This window comes from Lithobates pipiens, unplaced genomic scaffold (genome assembly GCF_037356315.1).
Source record: "Lithobates pipiens isolate NorthernLeopardFrog02 unplaced genomic scaffold, aLitPip1_a1.2 Scaffold_8, whole genome shotgun sequence".
Lineage (NCBI taxonomy): Eukaryota > Metazoa > Chordata > Amphibia > Anura > Ranidae > Lithobates > Lithobates pipiens.
This window is the reverse complement of record NW_027507903.1, coordinates 206,901,622-206,926,500: the sequence shown is the minus strand read 5'-3', so window position 1 is coordinate 206,926,500 and position 24,879 is coordinate 206,901,622. Positions and strand designations below refer to the sequence as shown.

At 44.7% G+C, this 24,879-nt stretch overlaps 1 protein-coding gene across 2 annotated transcripts in view; it reads right to left on the bottom strand.

Moving 5' to 3' along the window:
- The window catches only part of CTTNBP2 (cortactin binding protein 2), a 149,321-nt gene that overhangs the window by 5,248 nt on the left and 119,194 nt on the right, over positions 1 to 24,879 (bottom strand). For both annotated transcript variants that reach the window (XM_077468478.1, XM_077468479.1), the window contains 8 exons: positions 11,571 to 11,657; positions 11,375 to 11,474; positions 10,980 to 11,135; positions 10,692 to 10,879; positions 7,213 to 7,391; positions 6,675 to 6,880; positions 6,378 to 6,557; positions 2,217 to 2,274 (listed from right to left, as the gene is read on the bottom strand). In XM_077468478.1, coding sequence (XP_077324604.1) covers positions 2,217 to 2,274; positions 6,378 to 6,557; positions 6,675 to 6,880; positions 7,213 to 7,391; positions 10,692 to 10,879; positions 10,980 to 11,135; positions 11,375 to 11,474; positions 11,571 to 11,657 — 1,154 coding nt within the window. The remainder of the gene's footprint in view (positions 1 to 2,216; positions 2,275 to 6,377; positions 6,558 to 6,674; positions 6,881 to 7,212; positions 7,392 to 10,691; positions 10,880 to 10,979; positions 11,136 to 11,374; positions 11,475 to 11,570; positions 11,658 to 24,879) is intronic.

Here is a 24,879-nt window from a genome sequence, read left to right as displayed (position 1 = left end):
CTGGGCCCGAAACCAAAGGTCAATTAGTTCGTAAATGAAAACACTAGCATGGAAGCCCCCAACTCATCCCAGAAGGTACAACGCAAAATAGCTAATTTTATACCATTCGGTGTACAAAATGCTGATTTTTGATCATTTGTAAAAGGCTACTTGTCCTCATACCTGGTGACTACATTGTACACAGAGTGCCCATTTCCAAGAATTCTCAAATCATTCAACCGGCATGCACATTTTATTTTTCATATTATATGTTCAAGAACTGGTATTAAGTGACATAATAACTAAAGGCAACCAACCAAAATCTAGTAGTATTTCTATTTTTAAAACACACTTGTGAACTGAAATCACTCACCAGTTTTCTTTGTCTTAGAGATATCTGATGATGCCGTCTACGCAATTGAGCTCCTATGTGCAGTCATCTCTTGCACCCAATGCAATGGGGTTAATGTACTAAAACTGGAGAGTGCAAAATCTGGTGCCGTTCTGCATAGAAACCAATCAGGTTCCAATTGTTTTTGTCAAAGTTTAATTGAGTAAGCTGAAGTTAGAAGTTGATTGGCTATCATGCACAGCTGCACCAGATTTTGCACTCTCCAGTTTTAGAAAATCAATCCCAATGTGCTCTAGAGTTCTCTGCTGAATTTTTCATTTATATAAGCAGAGAAAATCCACATGTGTTCAATGACAGGGAATGTATTAGATACAGTATTATTCAGCTCACCATATACACTATATAGCTCACCCAGGGCGGGTGCAAGGATTTTTGACACCCTAGGCGAAACCGTATTTTGCCGCCACCATTGGCTCCACCCCTGACTTCACCCCCTTTGCCCTGCCCATGAATCAGTGGCCGGGCGCCCCTAGGCGGCAGTGCGCCCTAGGCAGCTGCCTAGTTTGCCTAATGGTAGCACCGGCCCTGAGCTCACCTATATCATTTGTATAGTTGACATTGACATGTGACACCGCCCCTTGCCCCTATATAAGTGGCCGCGCAGCGCGTCCCTGGCATTGTGGCCAGAGAGAAGGTCGAGTCAACATCTCCAGGAGAAGAAGGAGAAGAAGAAGAAGAAGAACGGAAGGCGGCGGCGACAGAAGACCGGGCCACCGCCTGTAAAAGAGCTATAAGAAGGCGCGGTGGCCCGGCAGAAGAACCGAAGAGGGGGACAAGACCCCCGAAGTCGGGAGAAGAGGCCGGCGGCGAGGAAGAAAGCCGGACTCCTCCGCTAGCAAAAGAGCTACATGAAGATAGCGGAGGAGTCCGGCGAGAAGACCCCCGAAGACGGAAGACCCCCGGAGCTGTGCAATAAAGTATTTTATCTCGTGTGTTGTGTTTTTTTTTGTACTTTTATTTTACAGGTGAATGGGTAGGGGTACATTGTACCCCATACTCATTCACATAGGGTGGGGGGCCGGTATCCGGGGGCCCCCTTATTAAAGGGGGCTCCCGGATTCCGATAAGCCCCCCGCCCGCAGACCCCGACAACCAACGGTCAGGGTTGTCGGGAAGAGGCCCTTGTCCTCATCAACATGGGGACAAGGTGCTTTGGGGTGGGGGGGCCACGCGGCCCCCCTTCCCCAAGGCACCCCCTCATGTTGAGGGCACGCGGCCTGGTACGGCTCAGGAGGGGGGGGGGGGGGCGCTCGCTCGCCTCCCTTTCCTGGCTGGCCGGGTAGCGTGCTCGGACAAGGGTCTGTTGTGGACTTGGGGGGGACCCCCACGCCGATTTTTTTCGGCGTTGGGGTTCCCCTTTAAGTCCATACCAGGCGGCGGGGCCAGCGACGTCTCCTTCGCGGGCCCCGCCTACCTGGAGACCCGCTCGAAATGAGCGGACTTTTCTCCGGGCGGGAAAAGTCCGCTCATTTCAAAAGTACGGCGGACTGGCATACACATGGCCGGATTGTCCGCCGAAATGCGAGTACGGCGGGCAGATTGGTGTGCAACACGGCATTCTAAGTCCGCCGTACATTCGGGTCAAAAAAGTATGCCGGAGGCTACACACGGGGGGATTGTTTGGCGGACTTGAGTTTGCCGGACTTTTCCACCGGATTGTTTGATCGTGTGTACGCGGCATAAGTCAAATAAAAGTGCAAGGGTGACATATTAGGGTTGCTCTTGACAACAACAGAGCAGCTTGACACTGCTTGTGATAAACCACACAAAACTCACAAAAGAAACCTCAATTCTTTTCAGCCAGCAGGAAAGAAAATAAACATACTTTTGCTTGGTTAGTGAAGAACTGCCTCCAGGCTTCAGGTCATTCTTTGAAATACCACCTGTGATGGAAGTTAAATAAAACAACCTGTAACTGAAAGACGTCTATATGCAAAAACCTTTTTTTCAACAATCTGTTTTAATTTCACCATCAGTTCAATTGACAGAATTATTTTGAATGTGACAGTCATCAAATGACAATTATTAGTGATTTTTGCAAATTTGTTTAAAATTTACCTATTTATGAGGAAAATATGGCGACTGCCATTTCTGACCTTCATCTTAAAAAGCTAGCTGCCTAGTTTTAATGCTGACCCCACTGATCTTAATACATATATTCTGAATCACTTACCCGCAAGGAAAATTAATAAATGCACCCATATTGATAGAAAAAAGAAAACAAAGAGGAAAGACAGCACTCTGGGCCCTAGGTGCAATCATTTGTATTGAGAAGAGCCTCACCGGATTTAATGGATGGTAAATGATGGTGCTGGTCAGGGCCGTCTTTACTATTGATTGGGCCCTGGGCAAAACAAAATTCTTGGGCCCCCCCCCCCCCCATGCACATTGTCTCTCCACCCCAACATTCGAAAAAACAAAACACACGTAAACTTATGTATTGCATTATACTGTAACTGTACTGTCTGCCCTCATGTTGTAAAGCACCGCACAAATTGTTGGCGTTATATAAATCCCGAATAATAATAATAAGAATGATGGGGGAATAGATAGAGAAGTCCAGGATGATGGGTGGTGGGGGGGAGCTAGCAGAGTGCAAGATGATGGGGGGATAGGGGAGTCCAGGATGATTGGGGGAGGGAAGAGATGGGGGCGTTCAAGACGATGGGGGGAAGGGGGAGATAGGAGTCCAGGATGACACAGGGATTGGGGGGGGGGAGTGTACTGTGAGGTGTTTGTATCATACAGGGCACAGAAAAAAATCGGCACAAGGGGCAGTACTTGCATATCCTCCCCCCTCCCCCAAAGTAACCATCTATTGGTCACCTCTGCACATCAATTTGCTTACCTCTGCTCCCTCATCGACAGCTCACCTCTGTACCCCCCTCCATGCACAGCTCACCTCTGTACCCCCCTCCATGCACAGCTCACCTCTGTACCCCCCTCCATCCACAGCTCACCTCTGTATTCCCTGTCTACCTCTGACCCCCCCCCCCATCCCCATCCACAGCTCACTTCTGTATTCTCTTTCTATTTCTGCCCCCCCTCCCCATCCACAGCTCCCCTCTGTACCCCTCCATCCACCTCTATATCTTTCCGTCTACCTTTGTACCACCCCTCCACCTCTGTACCCCCCATCCATGTTCATCTCTATATCTTTCCGTCCACCTCTGTACCCCCCATGTCCACCTTTGTTTTCCCCATCCACCTCTATTACCCCCCCATCCATTTTCACCTCTGCATCCCCCCATCCACAGATCACCTCTATATTCCCCATCCACCTCTGTATCCCCCCCCCCCATCCACATTCATCTCTTTATTCTTCCATCCGCCTCTGTACCCCCCATCTCCCTTTGTACATCCCCATGTCAACCTTTGTACCCCCATCCACCTCTTGGTTCATCTATGTAAGCCCCTCCATCTCTGTACCCCCCCATGTCCACCTCTATACCCCCCTCATGTCCCCCTCTGTACCCCACCATGTCCACCTCTGTACCCCCCATGTCCACCTCTGTACCCCCCTCATGTCCACCTCTGTACCCCCCCATGTCCACCTCTGTATCTCCTCCACTTCTGTACCCCCCCGCCCCCCTCTGTACATCCCCATGTCAACCTTTGTACCCCCGTCCACCGCTCGGTTCATCTATGTAACCCCCTCCATCTCTGTACCCCCCCATGTCCACCTCTGTACCCCCCTCATGTCCACCTCTGTACCCCCCCCATGTCCACCTCTGTACCCCTCCATGTCCACCTCTGTATCTCCTCCACCTCTGTACCCCCCCGTCCCCCTCTGTACATCCCCATGTCAACCTTTGTACCCCCGTCCACCTCTCGGTTCATCTATGTATCCCCCTCTACCTCTGTACCCCCATTTCCATCTCTGTACCCCCCATGTCCACCTCTGTACCCCCCATGTCCACCTCTGTATCTCCTCCACCTCTGTACCCCCCCATGTCCACCTCTGTACCTCCCCCACCTCTGTACCCCCCCATGTCCACCTCTGTACCTCCCCCACCTCTGTACCCCCCAATGTCCACCTCTGTACCTCCTCCACCTTTGTACTCCCCCATGTCCACCTCTCACTTCTGCACCCCCCTCCCCCATGTCCACCCCTGTACCAGCAATTCTCTGCAGTCTGCACTTGCACTTACCTGATCACTCGGCGGTGCAACACAGTCTCCGGAGTCCCCTTATCAGACCCAGCACACAGCCAGAAAACGTCCCTCGGCTGTGTGCTACACAGGTCTGCCAGGCGGGGGTGGAGGAACACAGAGTGCTGCTCTGTCGTTGACTCGGGTCCGCAGCTGTTGACTGAGGGAGAAGCGGGACGAGCGGGCTCAAAGACGTGAAGCCCGCAGCTGTCCCGCTCTCCTGTATAATAATATATATGACCAGAACGTGGGAGAGCGCGCGGGGGGGGTTTGAAATTGGCTGCACACTGCACGCGCTACTCAGGGAAAAATGCGGGAATCGCAGGGCTTAAGTGGCAACTTGCCTTGGGCCCCCCAGCAACGACAGGGCCCAGGGCAGCTGCCCCTTTTGCCCTGCGTTAAATACGGCCCTGGTGCTGGTCACAATGAAGTCTATGCAATGACTGCAAATGTACAAACATTATTTCCACATAATTAAAATGCTGTTAAAAGCCAACACTACCAAAGCCGGAAGTTTTGGGCTATGATGGGACATCACTTCCAGGTTACAATATGAGGGCTGAGTGGAGATGGCAAACAGCGGCCCATATGTAACAAACTGTGCGGTTGGCCAGGCTCGGTGCATCAGAGTGCCGTGTTGACGTCACGACCGGTTTCCGGATGTCAGCAGGAAGAAGCCATGAGGAAGCAGCATAGAGCGCAAGTTTGGTGGTTGCCATGATGACGCATTTTGTGTCTATGCGCTTTGTCAAGTCTTGGCAAGGACACGGACTTGACAAACAGCATGCGCATGAAACGCGCCATCATGGCAACCCCCACGCTTGCTCTCCATGCTGGTTCCTCATGGCTCCTTCCTGCTTCCATCCGGCGACTGGCCATGACATCACCACAGCGCTCCAGTGTGCAGAGCCTAGCCAGCTGCATGGTTTGTTACACATGGACTGCTGTTTGCCATCTCCTCTGTTCTAATACTGTAACCTGGAAGTGACGTCCCATCATACCCTGGAACTCCCAGCTTTTGTATCGATGGCTTTTAATAACATTTTAATTAAGTGAAAATAAACAAAGCTCAACACTTCCGGGTTCCTATATCATAGAGGCAATCAAAGCCATTCCTGTCTTTGATCACCTCATTGATCAGCCAGCAGAAGCGGCGGTTAGTCAATTTGGGGCTCCTGGTGGGAAGAGAGATCCCGAGGTAAAGCTGTGAAGGTGGAGGGAGGGGGAGACTGCTTGTAAAAGCAAGCCAGTGGTTAGTTAGCTGCTGGGATAGCTTTTACAGGAGAGCTGACCGTCAGCTCTAAAAAAGATACCCTGATGACGCCTGCAGCGGTGTACAGGTACGTCACTGGTCACACAGCATCGGTCCTTTCATCTACATGAAGATGTTATGTGTATATCACAGACATTTTACTTTTCTAAGACTATTAGAAAGCCATATAATACAAATAAAGTAATATAAGGTAATTTGATTAAACATTGCAATAATAAAGTCAGATCATGTGCTCACTTATATTTATAGATTGCTGGCTTACACTCGTTGGGCTAGTGTGTAGTGTACTTCTGACAATCTGAGCACATACATAAACTCTGTGCTATAATACATTATACAGCATACAGTATGTACAGAGTAGGTAAGACTCTTTGCAGAATGTCTTACGTTGCTTTCCACATATACTTAAACGCGTACCTAACCAAAACCTAGTTTTTTTTTCAAACTGGTATTATGTTAGATTGATTTTGCATAACTGAATGCTAGGGCTTTGTTCATTTGTTATTAAACTGCATCACCCATGTACCCTTTTTCTCCTAGTAATAGGTTGAAACTAGATTACCTTCTTGTCTCACTTCATCTTGGCTCCATGAAGAGTTTAGATTGGATTTTTTGCGAGGACTTGTATTGACTTTCCTCCAAGCTCCATTCTCCCCCTTCTTCTTTCCTCCAGGCTTGTAAGTAGAGCTCATGGATAAAGAAAAATGCCCTCCTTTAAAATCTGCTAAACATTGTTCTACATCTGAAATTAAAAATGTATGCAACATCCGTTCAATGAATTGAAGCAGGACACCTTGTACAGCCAGCAAACTTTCCTATGAAAAAAATGCAACAGACTTGTTTCAGAAACAGCACTTACCATTTTTTGGAAGATGGCAGCCGTGGAGTATAGCTTTATTGAGCAGTATACTGAGGGCTGCTCTTACAACTGCTTGCTGCCCTTGGCTTGGGGTATTAATAGGAGCAACATGGCCTAGAATTGAGGATCTCTTGACTGTAGCCAGGAAAAGAATTGCTTCTTCCACTTTTGGCACAATTACTGCATTCCACAATTTTGACATCCACCTTAAGAAAAAAAAAAAAGATACCTGTATGTACACATGCACCAAATATCAAACAATCTACAATTCAGTTAATATCATAGTGTCTCTGCTGCATAAGACCATTTACCTTTTTCACACTTTATTGTGCTACTTCTGCTTTTGCTTGTGGTGTTAACCCATATACTTAATCGGGAATTCCCAAGGAACAAAGCAGCATGTACACTGACAGGAGAAAGCTACAGGAAGGACCCTGAACTGCACATATTCCTAAAATACAGGCTGCTTGGTTCATAGTCCACAAGATATGTTATATTGATTGGAATGGATTGTCCTCTTTAATTTAGGAATACTTACTTCACCATTATTTGTGCATTTCCAGACACTATTGGACAAGACATAAATGGCTGTGGTCCAAAAAGTGCCTCTGGTGTGCCCAAACGAGACAAGCAGGAGTTTAGCTGATGCCATACTGCACATATCCAATCTACACCTTGACACACGGGGTCGCTGGATGGAGGCAGTTTACCTTTAAACTGAAAGGAAAGATTTTGTAAGACTTCTAGGGTCTCCAGTACAAGTACTTGAAAGCAAACAATAATTTTATCTGGACGAATACATGTTTTATGACGCCTGTTTACTGTAAAAGGATGGTAGATAACAACACAACACTAGTGCCCTACATAGAAAATACATGTTCATGTTTATGCTTTCTACAGTAATATTATTCAATTATTAGGCCTCATGCACACGAGACGCAGTTAAACGCGTGTTCAGAGGCAGTTGGACACTTTTTTCAACTGCTCCTGAACTCATTCAATGTTATCCTATGTATCCATGCACACAGTCTCGTTTTTTGCCGTTTTTATGCAGTTGCGTTTAACCTCGTTTTTCCAGAAGCAAAAAAATGGTTTCAGACGCAAAAGTTTCCACGTTTCAGGCGCAAAACGCGGCAAAACGCGGTAAAACGCGGCAAAACGCCGCTACCGCGTTTTGCCGCGTTTTCGTTTATAAGCGTTTTTAAAGGTGACCTTTTTTTTTTACATTAAAAATCTCAAAAATTATTGCAAATGATGAGAAACCATTAGAAAAATATTTTAAACAATTGCAATTGCAAGTGGACAATCCACAACTTGTGGCAAGTGACATGGCAGGTGGCAAGTGACATGGCAAGTGGACAATCCACAACTTGTGGCAAGTGACATGGCAGGTGGCAAGTGATGTGGCAAGTGGACAATCCACAACTTGTGGCAAGTGACGTGGCAGGTGAAGTGGCAAGTGACGTGGAAAGTGGACAATCCACAACTTGTGGCAGGTGAGGTGGCAAGTGACCTGGCAGGTGACATGGCAAGTGGAAAATCCACAACTTGTGGCAGGTGACTGGCATGTGATGTGGCAAGTGGACAATCCATAACTTGTGGCAGGTGACGTGGCAAGTGATGTGGCAAGTGGACAATCCACTTGTGGCAGGGGATGTGGCAAGTGATGCGGCAAGTGGACAATCCACTTGTGGCAGGGGACGTGGCAAGTGACGTGGCAAGTGGATAATCCACAACTTGTGTCAGGTGGCGTGGCAAGTGACGTGGCAAGTGGACAATCCACAACTTGTGGCAGGTGATGTGGCAAGTGATGTGGCAAGTGGACAATCCACTTGTGGCAGGTGACGTGGCAGGGGACGTGGCAAGTGACGTGGGAAGTGACGTGGCAAGTGGACAATCCACAACTTGTGGCAGGTGACGTGGCAGGTGACGTGGAAAGTGATGTGGCAAGTGGACAATCCACAACTTGTGGCAGGTGATGTGGCTAGTGACGTGGCAAGTGGAATATCCCCAACTTGTGGCAGGTGACGTGGAAAGTGGTGTGGCAAGTGGACAATCCACAACTTGTGGCAGGTGATGTGGCTGGTGACGTGGCAAGTGGACAATCCACAACTTGTGGCAGGTGGCATGGCAGGTGACGTGGAAAGTGGACAATCCACATCTTGTGGCAAGTGACGTGGCAGATGATGTGGCAAGTGACGTGGCAAGTGGACAATCCACAACTTGTGGCAGGTGACATGGCAGGTGATGTGGCAAGTGACGTGGCAGGTGATGTGACAAGTGGACAATCCACATCTTGTGGCAAGTGACATGGCAGGTGACGTGGCAAGTGGACAATCCAAAACTTGTGGCAGGTGACGTGGCAAGGGACGTGGCAGGTGACGTGGCAGGTGACGTGGCAAGTGGTCAATCAACAACTTGTGGCAGGTGACGTGGCAAGTGACGTGGCAGGTGATGTGGCAAGTCACGTGGCAAGTGGAAATCCACAACTTGTGGCAGGTGATGTGGCTGGTGACGTGGCAAGTGGACAATCCACAACTTGTGGCAGGTGGCATGGCAGGTGACATGGAAAGTGGACAATCCACATCTTGTGGCAAGTGACGTGGCAGGTGATGTGGCAAGTGACGTGGCAAGTGGACAATCCACAACTTGTGGCAGGTGATGTGGCAAGTGACGTGGCAGGTGATGTGGCAAGTGGACAATCCCCAACTTGTGGCAGGTGACGTGGCAAGTGGACAATCCAAAACTTGTGGCAGGTGACGTGGCAAGTGACGTGGCAGGTGACGTGGCAAGTGGACAATCCACAACTTGTGGCAAGTGACGTGGCAGGTGACGTGGCAAGTGGACAATCCACAACTTGTGGCAGGTGACGTGGCAAGTGACGTGGCAGGTGATGTGGCAAGTGACGTGGCAAGTAGACAATCCACAACTTGTGGCAGGTGATGTGGCTGGTGACGTGGCAAGTGGACAATCCACATCTCGTGGCAAGTGATGTGGCAGGTGATGTGGCAAGTGACGTGGCAAGTGGACAATCCACAACTTGTGGCAGGTGACGTGGCAGGTGATGTGGCAAGTGGACAATCCCCAACTTGTGGCAGGTGGCATGGCAGGTGATGTGGAAAGTGGACAATCCACATCTCGTGGCAAGTGACGTGGCAGGTGATGTGGCAAGTGACGTGGCAAGTGGACAATCCACAACTTGTGGCAGGTGACGTGGCAGGTGATGTGGCAAGTGGACAATCCCCAACTTGTGGCAAGTGACATGGCAAGTGACGTGGCAGGTGATGTGGCAAGTCACGTGGCAAGTGGACAATCCACAACTTGTGCCAGGTGACGTGGCAGTTGGACAATCCACAACTTGTGGCAGATGACGTGGCAAGTGACGTGGCAAGTCACGTGGCAAGTGACGTGGCAAGTAACATGGCAAGTGGACAATCCACAACTTGTGGCAGGTGCCGTGGCAAGTGACACGCTAAATACAAGTACACTGCAGCTCTCACAGCTGCTGCTACTCACTCTGGTCTCACAAAATTGCTGAAATAGTTAATAATACTGTTTTTTGAGCTGGGGAGGGTCTATGATGTTAGCTTAACTAAACGCTTCTAGACGCAAACGCGGTAAAACGTCGCTAAATCGCGGTAAAAATCGCGGCAAAATGCGCGTTTCTAAACGCCGGTTTCAGCTTTTAAAAACATGTGTCCAGCAGAGTTTGCATCTGCGTCTCGTGTGCATGAAGCCTTACACCAGACAACAAGGAATATATAAAGTCAATGATTAGAACTATTGCTGTACAGATCTGTTGTTTAATTTTCACTAGGTACACTGCATGTATGGCATTTGTATGTGCTCAAAACAGTGCCCAAGTTAAGCAAAAATTGAATCATTTTGGTCAGAGAAATTTGAGTGTTTCCATGCATGGCCACTGAAAAATTATTATATTAGAATAAAAAGCAATAAACTAAAACATGTATTAATACAGTTTATCTTTACAGTCACCTTCCTATTGGAGGGACATACCTTATGTACAACTCTTCTTTTCAAAACTTTGTGGAGTAAACTATGCATGGGCTCTCCATCCCATCTAAGTTGGACCCATCGGAAATGCTGCTGTACCAATAATTCCGGTCCTTGAAGGCGAGGTCTTGCAACCGTTCCCATCAAAAAGCAATCTTCATGGAAGTAGTAGGCATCAGACAGTCCACTGGCTTTATTAGAGAAAAAAAATATAAAGCCACATTCACAATATATCACTTAACATTAGAGTTTTAGAATATGCTTTCTGGTTGCTTCTATGAATATATCTACCTCTGTGAATGCAGTACGGATTTTCAGATCCACGGTTTTCTAATGGAGACATCAAATCCCCAAGCAATTCCAATAACGAGACATTCTCTAATTTTTCCAGAATGATGATGGTTTTCTTTTTGCAAGGAGGTGAATCAGTAACAGGAATTAAACAACCTAAAATGACAAGCAGGTTGTACATGAACAGGTTAGAACAAGTACTGTAACAACTGCTTTCTTTTAACTGTCTGCAGTAACACATTTAGGTTAAAAAGATCAAACTCTTCATTTCAATTGGCCAGTTAAATTTTTCCTGGACGTGCAAAGAGAGGCCAAGGTTAACTGTTGGTTTAAGGCACAAAGTACTATTCCTCAACTGATGAGGTTTACAAGTATTACACTGTAAATCAGTTTACCTGAATTAATAAAAATGTCCACTAGTTGCTCCTTAGATAATCCCGAATCGACTTCAACCTTGACCACATCACAGCAAAATTCAGTACCCTCTTCCTTGTTCTGGGGGATAAAGCCCTTGTTAGTGTTGGAAATGTGACCATGCACTGCTATACGAAAAATAACTCGTAGTAATACTAAGGTAATACTGTAGTATACCTTAATGTAGCATGAAAGCTGATCCACAATATATTCTTGCAGGCTCCCTTCTGGACCTTGAAAGATCACATTGTGATATTGCTCGACCTGTTTGAAAATAAAATAAAAAACAATATAATGACCATCAGCTCCTATACTAAAGATTCACTACAGTGTACAAAGAAATTGCATGAAAGAATTAATCTTAGTCTAAGAAAAATTGTTAATTTTGAATACCACAAATTTCGAAAACCAAATATGGTCTATAAGCTTCACCCTTCAAAGTGCCTATACAAATTAACTGATTATTAGGTACCAAAAATGGTCCTCAACATAAATTAACAACAATAAATGCAGTCCTGTCCTGGATGACTTGATAACAGAATTAAATAACCACAGAGGTAAATAAAAAGCATGCTTTTTTTTTTAGATCTGCAAAAAAAAAAGCTGCCCTCTTCCCATACTCCTGCAGCGGTAATCTCCTGCTGCTCCAGGGGTTAATACAGCTGCTGGACCTGTCATAGGCACTCATCAAGAGTGCTGACCACAACTGACTTTTCCTCCCTCTTCTTTCAATCATCTGCCTTTCATTCATAGTGCACTTTTCATTACTGAATGATTCTATGAATGGAAAAGGAGATGAAAACAGTGGACATAATTGGCACTCTTCATGACTGCCTATACAGAACCAGGGGCTATATTAAACACTGTAGCACCAGAAGATTCCTGCTACAAAGGTATGGGGGTTAGAGGAGTGAAGATTTTAGCCATCAAAACAAGGGACATTTCTCACTGAATGTAAGTACTGTTCCTTGTGCTGATTAAAAAAACGAAAAAAACTAAAACGAAAATCAGGCCTTATTTTTTATGATAATAACAATTAAAAAAAGCATTTTTTCTGTGAAAGAAATCATAGTGAACAGTGTGGTCCTACTTAAATAAAACATTATGGTTGAATTCAATTGTAGCACCCTCAGCTGCGGTGTCATTGTATAAGTAATACAAACAAGGATAATACAAAAAGAACAAATACAGAACACTCTTCTAAAGATGGGCACATAAAGCTGTGTAACAAAAGAAAACCATTACATTAATAACAAGGTGCAGTAGGTGCAGTAGGAGCAAAACAAATGCACACATGTATCCTAATACATGCTATAGGGTGTTAATACAGGATTTGCACTTAGTAACTAATTTACAATATATCAAAGATACTTTAGATTTAAAATTATATAGAAAATGTAAAATTCTAAAAGAACATTTAGAGTCATTTAAATTTAATTTGCACATGAACAATCCAAAGCACAGAAACAATCTGACTACTGTTCTTAGCTTTTCCAAGCTGAAAAATAAGTAATTGTAATTGCAATTATCAAGTCTGCCTAAGTGCACCATTACTATCACATTAAGGAAAGTGAGGCAACCTATAACAATTTCTGGATAGGAATGCAGAAATCAAGTTTTTCATTTAGACGATATATGGGGACAGTCCGAGACGTGAGTTGACAATTCTTTTTTTTATATTTTTTATTGCACAAGAAAGGCAGAGGGAGATTAGGGAAGTAAACAAGTGGCTGAAGAGCTGGTGTAATAATGGAGGGGTTTGGGTTCCTGGAGGACTGGGCCGACTTCTCAGTCGATAACCAGTACTATAGAAGGGATGGACTGCACCTAAATGAGGAGGGTGCAGATCAGTTGCGAATGAAGATGGCCTAAAAGTTGGGGAAAAAAGAGGGGATTTTAAACTAGGCGATGGGGTGGTCCAGAGGTAGAGATAGTCAGCGTGGAACATATTCCAGAGGGTAGTATTGGGGGCATTAGTGGTAGGTTGACCAAAGCACATAAACCCAAGGTAAGTATAGTAGCAAGGCCTAGTTGTAATGTCGGAACACCCAATAGGAGGATAATATGCGACCGGTCTAAACTACGTGGCATGTTCACCAATGCCAGTAGCCTGGCGGACAAGATGGGTGAACAAGAGATACTGTTGTACGTGGTGGATTTGGATTTTGTGGGAATTTCAGAGACCTGGTTCAACAGCTCCCATGATTGTCTGGCAAACATTTAAGGGTATACCCTTTATCGTATGGATAGAAAGGGTAAAAAAAGGGGGAGGGGTATGCCTATATATCAAGAATAATGAACAAGTGAATGTGAGAGATTACATCACTAAGGGATCTAGGGAGGAGGTGGGATCCTTATGGGTAGAGCTCCAAAGGGATGAAGCTAAGGGGAAAATAATTCTAGGAGTGTGCTATAGGCTATCCCCCATTAAGATAACACTTCCCATCCTTGCTGCTAATCCAAATTGTGATAGGAGATCTGTCTTCCCAGATATAGACTGGGCTGAGGGAACCGTGCATTCATCTAAGGCTCGCCAGTTCCTAAATGTCTTGCAGGACAATTTTATGGGTCGGATGGTAGACACACCAACTATAAATAAAGCATTACTGGATCTACTGATTACCAACAATACAGACGTGATCACTGATGTGGAAATAAGGGGTAATTTAGGTAACAGTGATCATAGGTCAATTGGCTTCAGTATAAATCTCACAAATAGGAAACATAAGGGGAATACAAAGCCACTGAATTTCAAAAGAGCCAACTTCCCTAAACTACGAGCCTTGCTAGAATGCATAAATTGGGATAAAATCTTAGGAACAAAGAACACGGAAGAGATATAGGCTTGCTTTAAGAGCGTATTAAATAAGGGCATTAGCCAATGCATCCCATTGGGTAATAAATTTAAAAGAGCGAACAAAAGTTCTGGATGGCTTAACTCCAATGTAAAAATTCATATAAAAGCAAAGGAGAAGGCCTTCAAAAAATACAAGGTTGAGGGATCATCATCAGCATTTAGACTTTATAAAGAATGCAACAAGAAATGTAAGGGAGCAATAAGGACGGCTAAGACAGAACATGAAAGACACATAGCTGAGGAGAGCAAAAAAAAATCCCAAGAATTTCTTTAAGTATGTAAAAAGTAAAAAAGGGAGGACAGACCATATTGGCCCCATAAAGAATGAGGAAGGACAACTGGTTACAAAGGATGGGGAGATGGCGAAGGTATTGAATTTATGCTTCTCCTCAATCTTTACAAGGGAATCGGGGGACACATCACAGGAAGTACCTCCATAGTTAACAGAGGACAGAATTAAAATTAGACTTGGGAAAATTAACATTAATAAATCACCGGACCAGATGGCTTGCACCTGAGGCTACTTAGGGAACTCAGTCAAGTAATTTCCAGACCATTGTTCCTATTTTTTATTGACAGTCTACTGACTGGAATGGTAGTGGGGTCCCCCAGGGTTCTGTGCTGGCACCAATCCTATTTAATTTGTTTATAAATGACCTGGAGGATGGGGTAAACAGTTTAATCTCTGTATTTGTGTACAATACTAAGCTAAGCAGGGCAATAACTTCTCCGCGGGATGTGGAAACCTTGCAAAAAGATCTGAACAAATTAATGGGGTGGGCAACTACATCGCAAATGAGGTTCAATGTAGAAAAATGTAAAATAATGCATTTGGGTGGTAAAAATATGAATGCAATCTATACACTGTGGGAAGCTAGGATGGAAAAGGACCTGGGGGTTCTAGCAACTCCGGAGATAAAATTATAATTCTCCCCACTCTACAAGACTCTGGTCCGGCCGCACCTAGAGTATGCTGTCCAGTTCTGGGCACCAGTCTTCAGGAAGGATGTACTGGAAATGGAGCGAGTACAAAGAAGGGCAACAAAGCTAGTAAAGGTCTGGAGGATATTAGTTATGAGGAAAGGTTGCGAGCACTGAACTGGAGAAGAGACGCTTGAGAGGGGATATGATTTCAATATACAAATACCATACTGGTGACCCCACAATAGGGATACAACTTTTTTGAAGAAGGAAGTTTCAACCACTTCCCGCCCGTTCAATAGCAGATTGACATCCGGGAAGTGGTTCAGTTATCCTGACTGGGCGTCATATGACGTCCTTCAGGTTAACAGCCACCGCTCGCTCGTGGGGGTGCACGTTCGAGGGAGTGCACATCGCGACGATCTGTGGTGCGGTGTGTCAGTCTGACACACTGCTACACCGATCTTGGGATAGAGCCTCTGGCGGAGGCTCTTTACCACGTGATCAGCCATGTCCAATCAAGGCTGATCCCGATGTAAACAGGAAGAGACGTTGATTGGCTTTTCCTCACTCGCGTTTGACAGACAAGAGCTAATCGGCGGCTCTCTTGACAGGGAGTATGCACTGATTGTTTATCAGCACAGCCCCCCCCCTCAGATTCCCACACTAGACCACCAGGGAAGCCCCCAGGACCACCAGGGAAGCCCCCAGCATGTGGATGGCCAGGTACATCCCCCATGGCCATCCACATGTAAAAAAATACCCAAAATATGCCAATCAGTGTCCACAAATGGGCACTGACTGGCACCTCATATTTACATTACAAAACAGGGATGCCCAGCAATGCCACCCATCAGTGTCACCAATCAGTGTCCATCAGTGTCACCATTCAGTGCCCACCTGTGCCCATCAATGCCACCTATCAGTGCCCATCCATGCCACCTATCAGTGCCACCCATAAGTATGCATCAGTGCCACCCATAAGTACCCATCAGTGCCGCCTATGAGTGTCCATCAGTGCCACCTATGAGTGCCCATCAGTGCTGCATACCAGTGCCACCTATCAGTGCCCATCAGTGCTGCCTATCAGTGCCCCTCAGTGCCATCTTATCAGTGCCCATCAGTGCCGCCTTATCAGTGCCCATCAGTGCAGCCACACCAGTGCCCATCATTGAAGAAGAAATCTTACTTATTTACAAAAAAAACTGAAACAAAGAAAAACTTGTTTTTTTGCAAAATTTTCGTCTTTTTTTATTTGTTACGCAAAAAATAAAAATCGCAGAGGTGATCAAATAACACCAAAAGAAAGCTCTATTTGTGGGAACAAAATTCTAAAAAAAATTGTTTAGGTACAGTGTAGCATGACCACACAATTGTCATTCAAATTGTGACAGCTCTGAAAGCTGAAATTGGCCTGGGCAGGAAGGTGTCTAAGTGCCTAGTATTGAAGGGGTTAACAAGACTCATGGCTACTCATTAAAATTAGAAGAAAAGAGGTTTAACCTTAAACTACGTAGAGGGTTCTTTACTATAAGAGTGGAAATGATGTGGAATTCCCTTCCACAGGTGGTGGTCTCAGCGGGGGGGCATTGATAGTTTCAAGAAACTATTAGCACCTGAACGACCGCAACATACAAGAATATACAATGTAATACTGACATATAATCACACACATGGGTTGGACTTCAGGGACTTGTGTCATTTTTCAACCTCATCTACTATGTAACTATGTAACAAGTCCAGTAAACAATAGAGTGTAAGAGCTGAGTCAATCACAATTCTATTACCCCATGGGTGATAAAAGTTTTAGCAACTCGGCTTACTAAAAGCGTGTGGATTGCACATAGTCAAGGTGTACATTGGCGCTAATCAGCAGTCATATGAATTACGGCTATGCATCTACTAAGAACCAATATAGTTATTTTAGGCGGTTTAGAAGCAGCAAAGCCCTTATGACCTTTGCTGAATGCTGTCTATCTATAGATCTTTTAAAATATACATCGGCATTATTTCTTCTTCCTCTAGACTTGGGTATCACGCTGATTCCAGCAAGTTGCTGACTGAATGTTGCAGTGTTGCGGTGTGTCAGACATGCTTTGATTTACAGGATACTTCAGCTGCCGCACACATAGCATGCAGTGAAACCATGGGTGGTCAGGATCAAATAAGATAAAAACTTTAATATTCTAGAGAATTAATTATATGTATAAATGCTATAGCTGAAATAAAAACCGAGTTTGGAAATAGCCTCACTTATCCATATTTTATTTTATTTATTTGTTATTTGAAGTACAATTGTTCCATTTTGATTTTTCTATTTGCAAAAGCAGATATAATATATGAACACCGGAGGGCAGTGTTTGCTACATATACATATACACACACATTCTCATTTGTTTTTCTTTCTGCCTTTAATATAAACACAGTACATTAAGGCCCCTTTCACACTAACGTCCCGTTCAGGCCCGCCTGTCAGTTTTTCAGGCGGACCTGAACGGGTGCTCCATAGAGCTCTATGGAGCGTCGGATGTCAGCGGTGACATGTCCGCTGACATCCGACCCGCTCCGATCCGAAAAAGTGTGACGGAGGAAAAAGCTATTTTTCCATCCGTCTGCGGATCGGATCGGGTGACGACGGGCACTGCGGTCCGTCGTCATCCGATCTCCCATAGGGGAGAGCGGCGCTGTGACAGGTCCGTCCCTGCACAGTGTGCGGAGACAGACCTGTCATCTCCCTGCTCAGCGGGGATCGGCGGAGTGATCCCCGCTGAGCAAACGGACATCCACGGGGCGGATCAGAACTGATCCGCCCCGTGTGAAAGGACCCTAAATATCCCTTGACAGACAATACCAGCAAAAGGAAACCTGGCTTTTCCCCCAAAAATCTATATGAAATGAAGTTACTGCCAAATTAAAAGGCCCATTGGTAAAATGTGAAAAAGGCACCAGAAGATGCCAATATGATACCACTAAATACCCCCCATGTATGTTTGGAAACAGTAAGTCTTTTCAACTGCTGTAGATTTTCTGTAGATAACCTCAGGATATCCAGATATATGATTGAAAATTGAAAGTGGTTGTAAAGTCAGAATCATCAATAACTTGCATCCCCTCGATATAAAGTACTGTGTCTGTTTTTCAAAAATTCTAATCCTAATATCTTCTCTCCCAGCTCCTCTGTGTTGTCACGTGTCCTCCTCCGCTCTCCTTCCCAGATTTATGGAGAGCGGTGGGAAGGGCTGAGATTCTCCTCTGATATCATCCCGCTAGCCGAGGGGGGTCACATGACCTCAAATTGGTGCAGTGAAAGAAGGTAATTAGGATTCAAATAAAAGAAAAAATGGACATACTGTACTTTGTATCTTGATAAAACAAAGGGGATGCAAGTCATTTGTAAATGTTACTACTGTGTCAAGCCACAGGAAATAGCATCAGGAGGGGAGGGGCGGGAAAGAGATTGGCTCTCACACACAGGCTTCGGAATTTACAGACAGGGAGGGAGGAGGAGAGGGAGAGACTCAGAGCAGAGAGTGGGATGATGGAGGCACGTAAACTGACCACGGTATCATGGATCAGCAGCCATGATTACCCTGGGCAGCACACATAGGGGAACACATGAACAGGCAGGATCAACCAGGTATTTTACAACACAGAAAGGGACAAATTACACTGCAGAAGCACTATGCTATATAGATTATGCCTTAAAGTAACAGAAACCTTTTTTATCTTTTAGGGTTACAATATAGGGGTACAATTTTTCAATTAGGGTTTTCAATTTTAGGGGTACAATTTAATCTATATATTCAAGTGATGTAGCTAAAGATTTGTTGGGCAAGGTATGTCTTTTTGCTGATGATACAAAGGTGTGTAATAGGGTTGATATTCCTGAAGGTATCTGGAACATGATTTGGCACTGCTGGAAATTTGGTCAAAGCAGTGGAGACTGCAGTTCAATGTTTTTAAATGTAAAATAATGCACCTAGGAAAATAGAATCCCTTGAGAAAGTAGAACATGGGGAAACAGTGTTAGCCAGCACTACAGAAGAGAAAGATTTGTGGGTACTTATTTCAGATGATTGCAAAATGAGTGATCAGTGTCACCAGGCAGTGGGAAAAGCGAATAGAACTCTAGGATGTATCACAAGAGGGATCACAAGCAGGAGGAAGGAGGTTTTGATTCCCCTACACAGATCTTTAGTGAGACCTCATTTAGAATACTGTGTCCAGTTCTAGAGACCCCAATTACAGAAAGATATTGATAAAATAGAACAAGTCCAGAGACGGGTAACAAAAATGGTGAAAGGTTTGGGGGGATTAAACATATCGAGAGCGACTTCAAGAACTTAATAAGTAAATGCTAGGGACAAACATTCACTAGATCGATAGACAATAGGTAACAGAAAAAAGAAAAAAAAAAAGCAAACCAGAAAAAACAAGAAAAAAAAATAGGCAGACTCAATGAACTATTCTGTCTTTTTCTGCCATCACCTTTCTATGTTTATATGTTTCTACAACCGCTTTAACTCTTAACCACTTGCCGCCCGCCCTATTACAAATTGACGGCGGCAAAGTGGTTTCATTATCCTAACCGGACGTCATATGATTAGGATAATGAGCCGCTGCGCGCCCCCGGGGGCGCGCATCGCGGCGATCGTTGTTGCGGGGTGTCAGTCTGACACCCGGCAACTACGATCTCGGTAAAGAGTCTCCGACGGAGACTCTTTACCATGTGATCAGCCGTGTCCAATCACGGCTGATCACAGTGTAAATGGGAAGAGCCAGTGATCGGCTTTCCCTCACTCGCGTCTGTCAGACGCGAGTAGAGGAGAGCCGATCGGCTGCTCCTCTGACAGGGGGGGTCTGTGCTGATCGATTATCAGCACAGCCCCCCCGAGGATGCCCACACTGGACCACCAGGGACACCACTAGACCACCAGGGAAAAGGTAATAAAAATCCATAATCCTCTCTAGACCACCAGGGTGCCAGTCAGCACAATGGGTGCCAATCAGTGCCCATAATGGATGCCAATCAGTGGCCACAATGGGCATCACTGATTGGCATGCATTATTGCTTGGCACTGATTGGCATCCATTACTATAACACCGATGCCGCCTATGAGTGCCCACCTGTGCCGCCTATGAGTGCCCACCTGTGCCGCCTATGAGTGCCCACCTGTGCCGCCTATCCATGCCCACCTGTGCCGCCTATCTATGCCCACCTGTGCCGCCTATCTATGCCCACCTGTGCCGCCTATCCATGCCCATCCGTGCCGCCCATCCGTGCCAGCTATCAGTGCCAATTTGTGCCACCTATCAGTGTCCGTCCGTGTCGCCCATCCGTGTCGCCCATCAGTGCCGCCTATCAGTGCCACTTCATTGGTGCCACATTGGTGCCCATCAGTGCCACCTTATCAGTGCCCATCAGTGTAGCCCCATCAGTGCCCATCAGTGAAGGAGAAAACGTACTTATTTACAAAGTTTTGAAACTGAAACAAAAAAAAACATTTTTTTTTTCAAAATTTTCGGTATTTTTTTATTTGTAGCGCAAAAAATAAAAACCGTAGAGGTGATCAAATACCACCAAAAGAAAGCTCTATTTGTGGGAAAAAAATGATAAAAATTTCATTTGGGTACAGTGTAGCACGACCGCGCAATTGTCATTCAAAGTGCGACAGCGCTGAAAGCTCAAAATTGGTCTGGGCAGGAAGGTGTTTAAGTGCCCGGTATTGAAGTGGTTAATCATCAAGTTTTGCAAACCTAATTGAATGCCTTGAGGCATTTAGTGACTTTAAAGAAAAAAAAAAAAAAACACACTGCAATTTGTGTTCTCTGTGACCAGAATATGTTGTACTCTGTACATAACATAATATCTAGGTGTGACCTGTAAAGTGTAGGTACCGATGACCACAAGGTGCTGAGTCTTATTATTGGAAGGTACAGGCCCCCATTCTACCAACCCTGTCCATACCTGGAGCTTTGAGGCCTATTGCTTGTGGCAGAACGATAGCACAGAAGTTATGAAGGTTTGCCACACGATAAGATTAAAGCAGGCCCATAACCCTCAAGTTATTGCATTGTGGTCTGTTCTCTGTCAGGTGGTGGCCGGCCACCTTGCTGTGCCTAGGTTAATATAGCTTCAATTCTCCCACATTTCTGAGCTCTCTGTTCCCGTAGCGTGGTTTTTCAGTGGGAGTGTATGCTGCTGCACTGCCTCCATTATGATGTAGGCGGTTAAGGGTAACTTCTAGTGATTTTATAGTTGATATGTAGCTTTGAAGAGGTGAGCTCACTATCGGTGTCTTCGCCTTCTCTAGGCAGTAAGTCTTCTTTTTCCACCATCTTACCATTCACTATCTCTGTTTGCCTTCTTAGAATTGAGCATTGTTGCAGTTCACCAGCAGTGAGTTTGTAATGTACCCATCTATGTTGTTGTATGCAGTAGATCCCGGCAACTGTAAGATCAATATAGCTGGAGGGAGGTACTATATACCACAGGGAAATCAGATAGCAGGAGACAGCTTCTCTCACGTGCGGCAAGCTCATGAGAAGCCAGGAGCGGAAGTACCCTCCATCTGTGTTTACTGGTATGCATAATTTAACACACAAATGCTATCAAGATTCTTCGGAGAAACCTATCACTTGACCAGCTGCAATCATTTTACTATCTGAAACAAGCATACAGCTGCTGCAGTGAGAATGTGCATACTTGTTCTGGGGCAGGAGGTTGGAAGGTATTAAGGCACATGACTTGGCATACTACCCAAAAAAAAGATATATCATCAGAAAAAAAATCTAATTTTCTATTAGCACAGGTACTTTGTAAAGACATGACTCGGGTAACATTTTTGCTATTTTCTACAGAGAACACACAGTTATAAAGCTATAAGATTTATTTATATCTATATTGTACCCACACAGCTGTTCTGGGAAAAACTATTCATTAGGCAACATATTGCTTCTGAGCGCTGATAAATATATAGCTACCATCAAAAGGGTAGCCCGGTTATAATTATCTAGCAGACTAATGTACAGGATGACAAGCGTGTTGGGGGGCTGGAAGGATGAGGAAAAAGATCCGTTATATTAGACAGCATATTAACCACTTTACGACCGGCGCACGACCATGTACGTCAATTTTTGAAGAGGGATGTCTCGATAACAGCAGCAGCTGCTGCCACAACCATCTCTTCAGGCGCCGGTCGTGTGTACGACAATGGTGGTCTCTGCGGCGGGTTTGCCGTGAGATCACCGTTATCGGCGGTGGGAGAGGTGCCACCCCCCTCCTGCCTCTCTCCCATGCCCTCCGCCGCTTACCAGAGCCGTTGGCAGCAGCGGAGTCGATCGGGACCTGCCTTCTCTGGGCGGAAGCGACATCAAAACGTCACTTCCGCCCATACCTCTTAAAGGCACATTTTTTCAATGTCATTTTTTTCAAATGACATTTTTTTTTTTATTACATTTAAGTCCAAATATGAGATCTGAGCACTTTTTGACCCCAGATCTCATATTTAAGAGGACCTGTCATGCTTTTTTCTGTTACAAGGGACGTTTACATTCCTTGTAATACGAATAAAAGTGATCCATTTTTTTTTTAAAACAGTGTAAAAATAAATAAAATCAAGTAAATAAATAAACAAAACATCCCGTCCAGACAAGCTTGTGCGCAGAAGCGAACGCATATGTGAGTAGTGCCCGCATATGAAAACAGTAGTCAAACCACACATGTGAGGTATCGCCGCGATCGGTAGAGCCAGAGCAATAATTCTAGCCCTAGATCCCCTCTGTAAAACAAAACATGCAACCTGTAGAATTTTTTAAATAACACTTATGGAGATTTTTGAGGGTAAAAGTTTGACGCCATTCCAAGTGTGACATAGGGTATCAATTTACTCGGCGTAACATTATCTTTCACAGTATAAAAAAATGAGCTAATTTTACTGTTGTCTTATTTTTTTATTCAAAAAAGTGCATTTAAAAAAAAAAAAAAAGTGCGCTTGTAATACGGTGTGAAAAAAAGTATTGCAATGACTGCCATTTTATTCTCTAGGGTGTTAGAAAAAAAACATTTTTAAACATGTAAACACAGAATCTGAAAAAGAGGCTCGGTCCTTAAGTGGTTAAGGTAAGGTTAGCTATAAATTTCCTGTTTTTCATAATTGTCCGCTTATCTTTCTAATATTATAAGAATTGTGCTAGATGTGTATAGCCTATTTTATTAATTGGGATTTGGGACATGTTATTTTATGCTTTATATCTACAATTACACTATAATCACTTTAGTTTCTTAGCCTATCCACTATTCTTGGGCCTGTAACTTTCAACTGCAATGCAGTTAAAAGTTACAATTTAATAAACAAGAAGGCACGTGGCTGTTTTTGTGCATTTTGTTACATTGGCAAAACATTCAAAATAAGCGAGCTGCCCTAATGTAATGCTAACACGGAAAATATGGCACATTATCGTGTGTAGTAACATACTGCAAACGTGTGAAGGGTCCTGAGTTTTTGTAATCTGCCCTACTGTAAAACAAATCTTTTTTGTGACATATAGGCCATAATTTAATAGCCACTTTGTATGTATATATTTTGATTTCTGGTGTTTTCATAGAAAAGAGGAAAAGGGAAAAATAGGGAAATATGAAGAACTTAAAAACAATACTTTTAAGGTATTTGTGCCTCTAATATTTACCCCAAAACATAACTGAGCGATCTGCAACTGGACAGGAAACGCATTAGCTGAGATTTATTTTCAGTCCATGACAGCTGGCAGTTTCAAAAGTCAACCCCGCAGGGACCTGCCAGGGGTGCTGAAACTGTTTACCACTTTAAAATGGCCCTGAGACAAATAGCTGACAATCCTGCACCATTATAACCTGGGATATGTGACTCAAGTGGTTAAAAAAATGCAGTAATAATGCAGAATGATGCAGCTTCTAGCACTTTGCAAATGTTGGTCACTCAGCACAAGGTAAGTTTTATTTTCTTCACATATTTTGTGATTAGCAGTTTTCACATCAGGTTTATGTCTCTTGCATTTATTGCATCCTATACTTAGCATCAGGGGGAGGGACTGACAACTCATGGGGCGATTATGGGGCTTATTATGGAGATTGTCAGCTCTCGGGGCAAGGCAAGTAATTTGCGCCCCCTAACCTGCAGAATTTTAGCACTTCCTGAGTCCCTTCCCTTCCTACAATAGTACTAACCAACCTGATTCCTACACTGACCAGTGCACTAACCTACCTGATTCATACACTAAATACTATACTACACTCTACAATGTCCACTACACTACACTGTCCACTACACACTAAACTGCCTACTATACTACACACTAAATTGCCCACCAAACTGTCCACTCCACCACACACTAAACTGTCCACAACACGACACACACTAAACTGCCCACTACACTACACACTAAACTGCCTACTAAACTTGCCCACTACACACTAAACTGCCCACTACAGTACACACTACACTACACTACACACTAAACTGCCCACTACACTACACACTAAACTGCCTACTAAACTTGCCCACTACACACTAAACTGCCCACTACAGTACACACTACACTACACTACACACTAAACTGCCCACTACACTAAGCACTAAACTACACTACACACTAAACTCCACTCCACATTAAACTACACACTAAACTGCACACTACACTGCCCACTACATTACACACTAAACTGCCAAC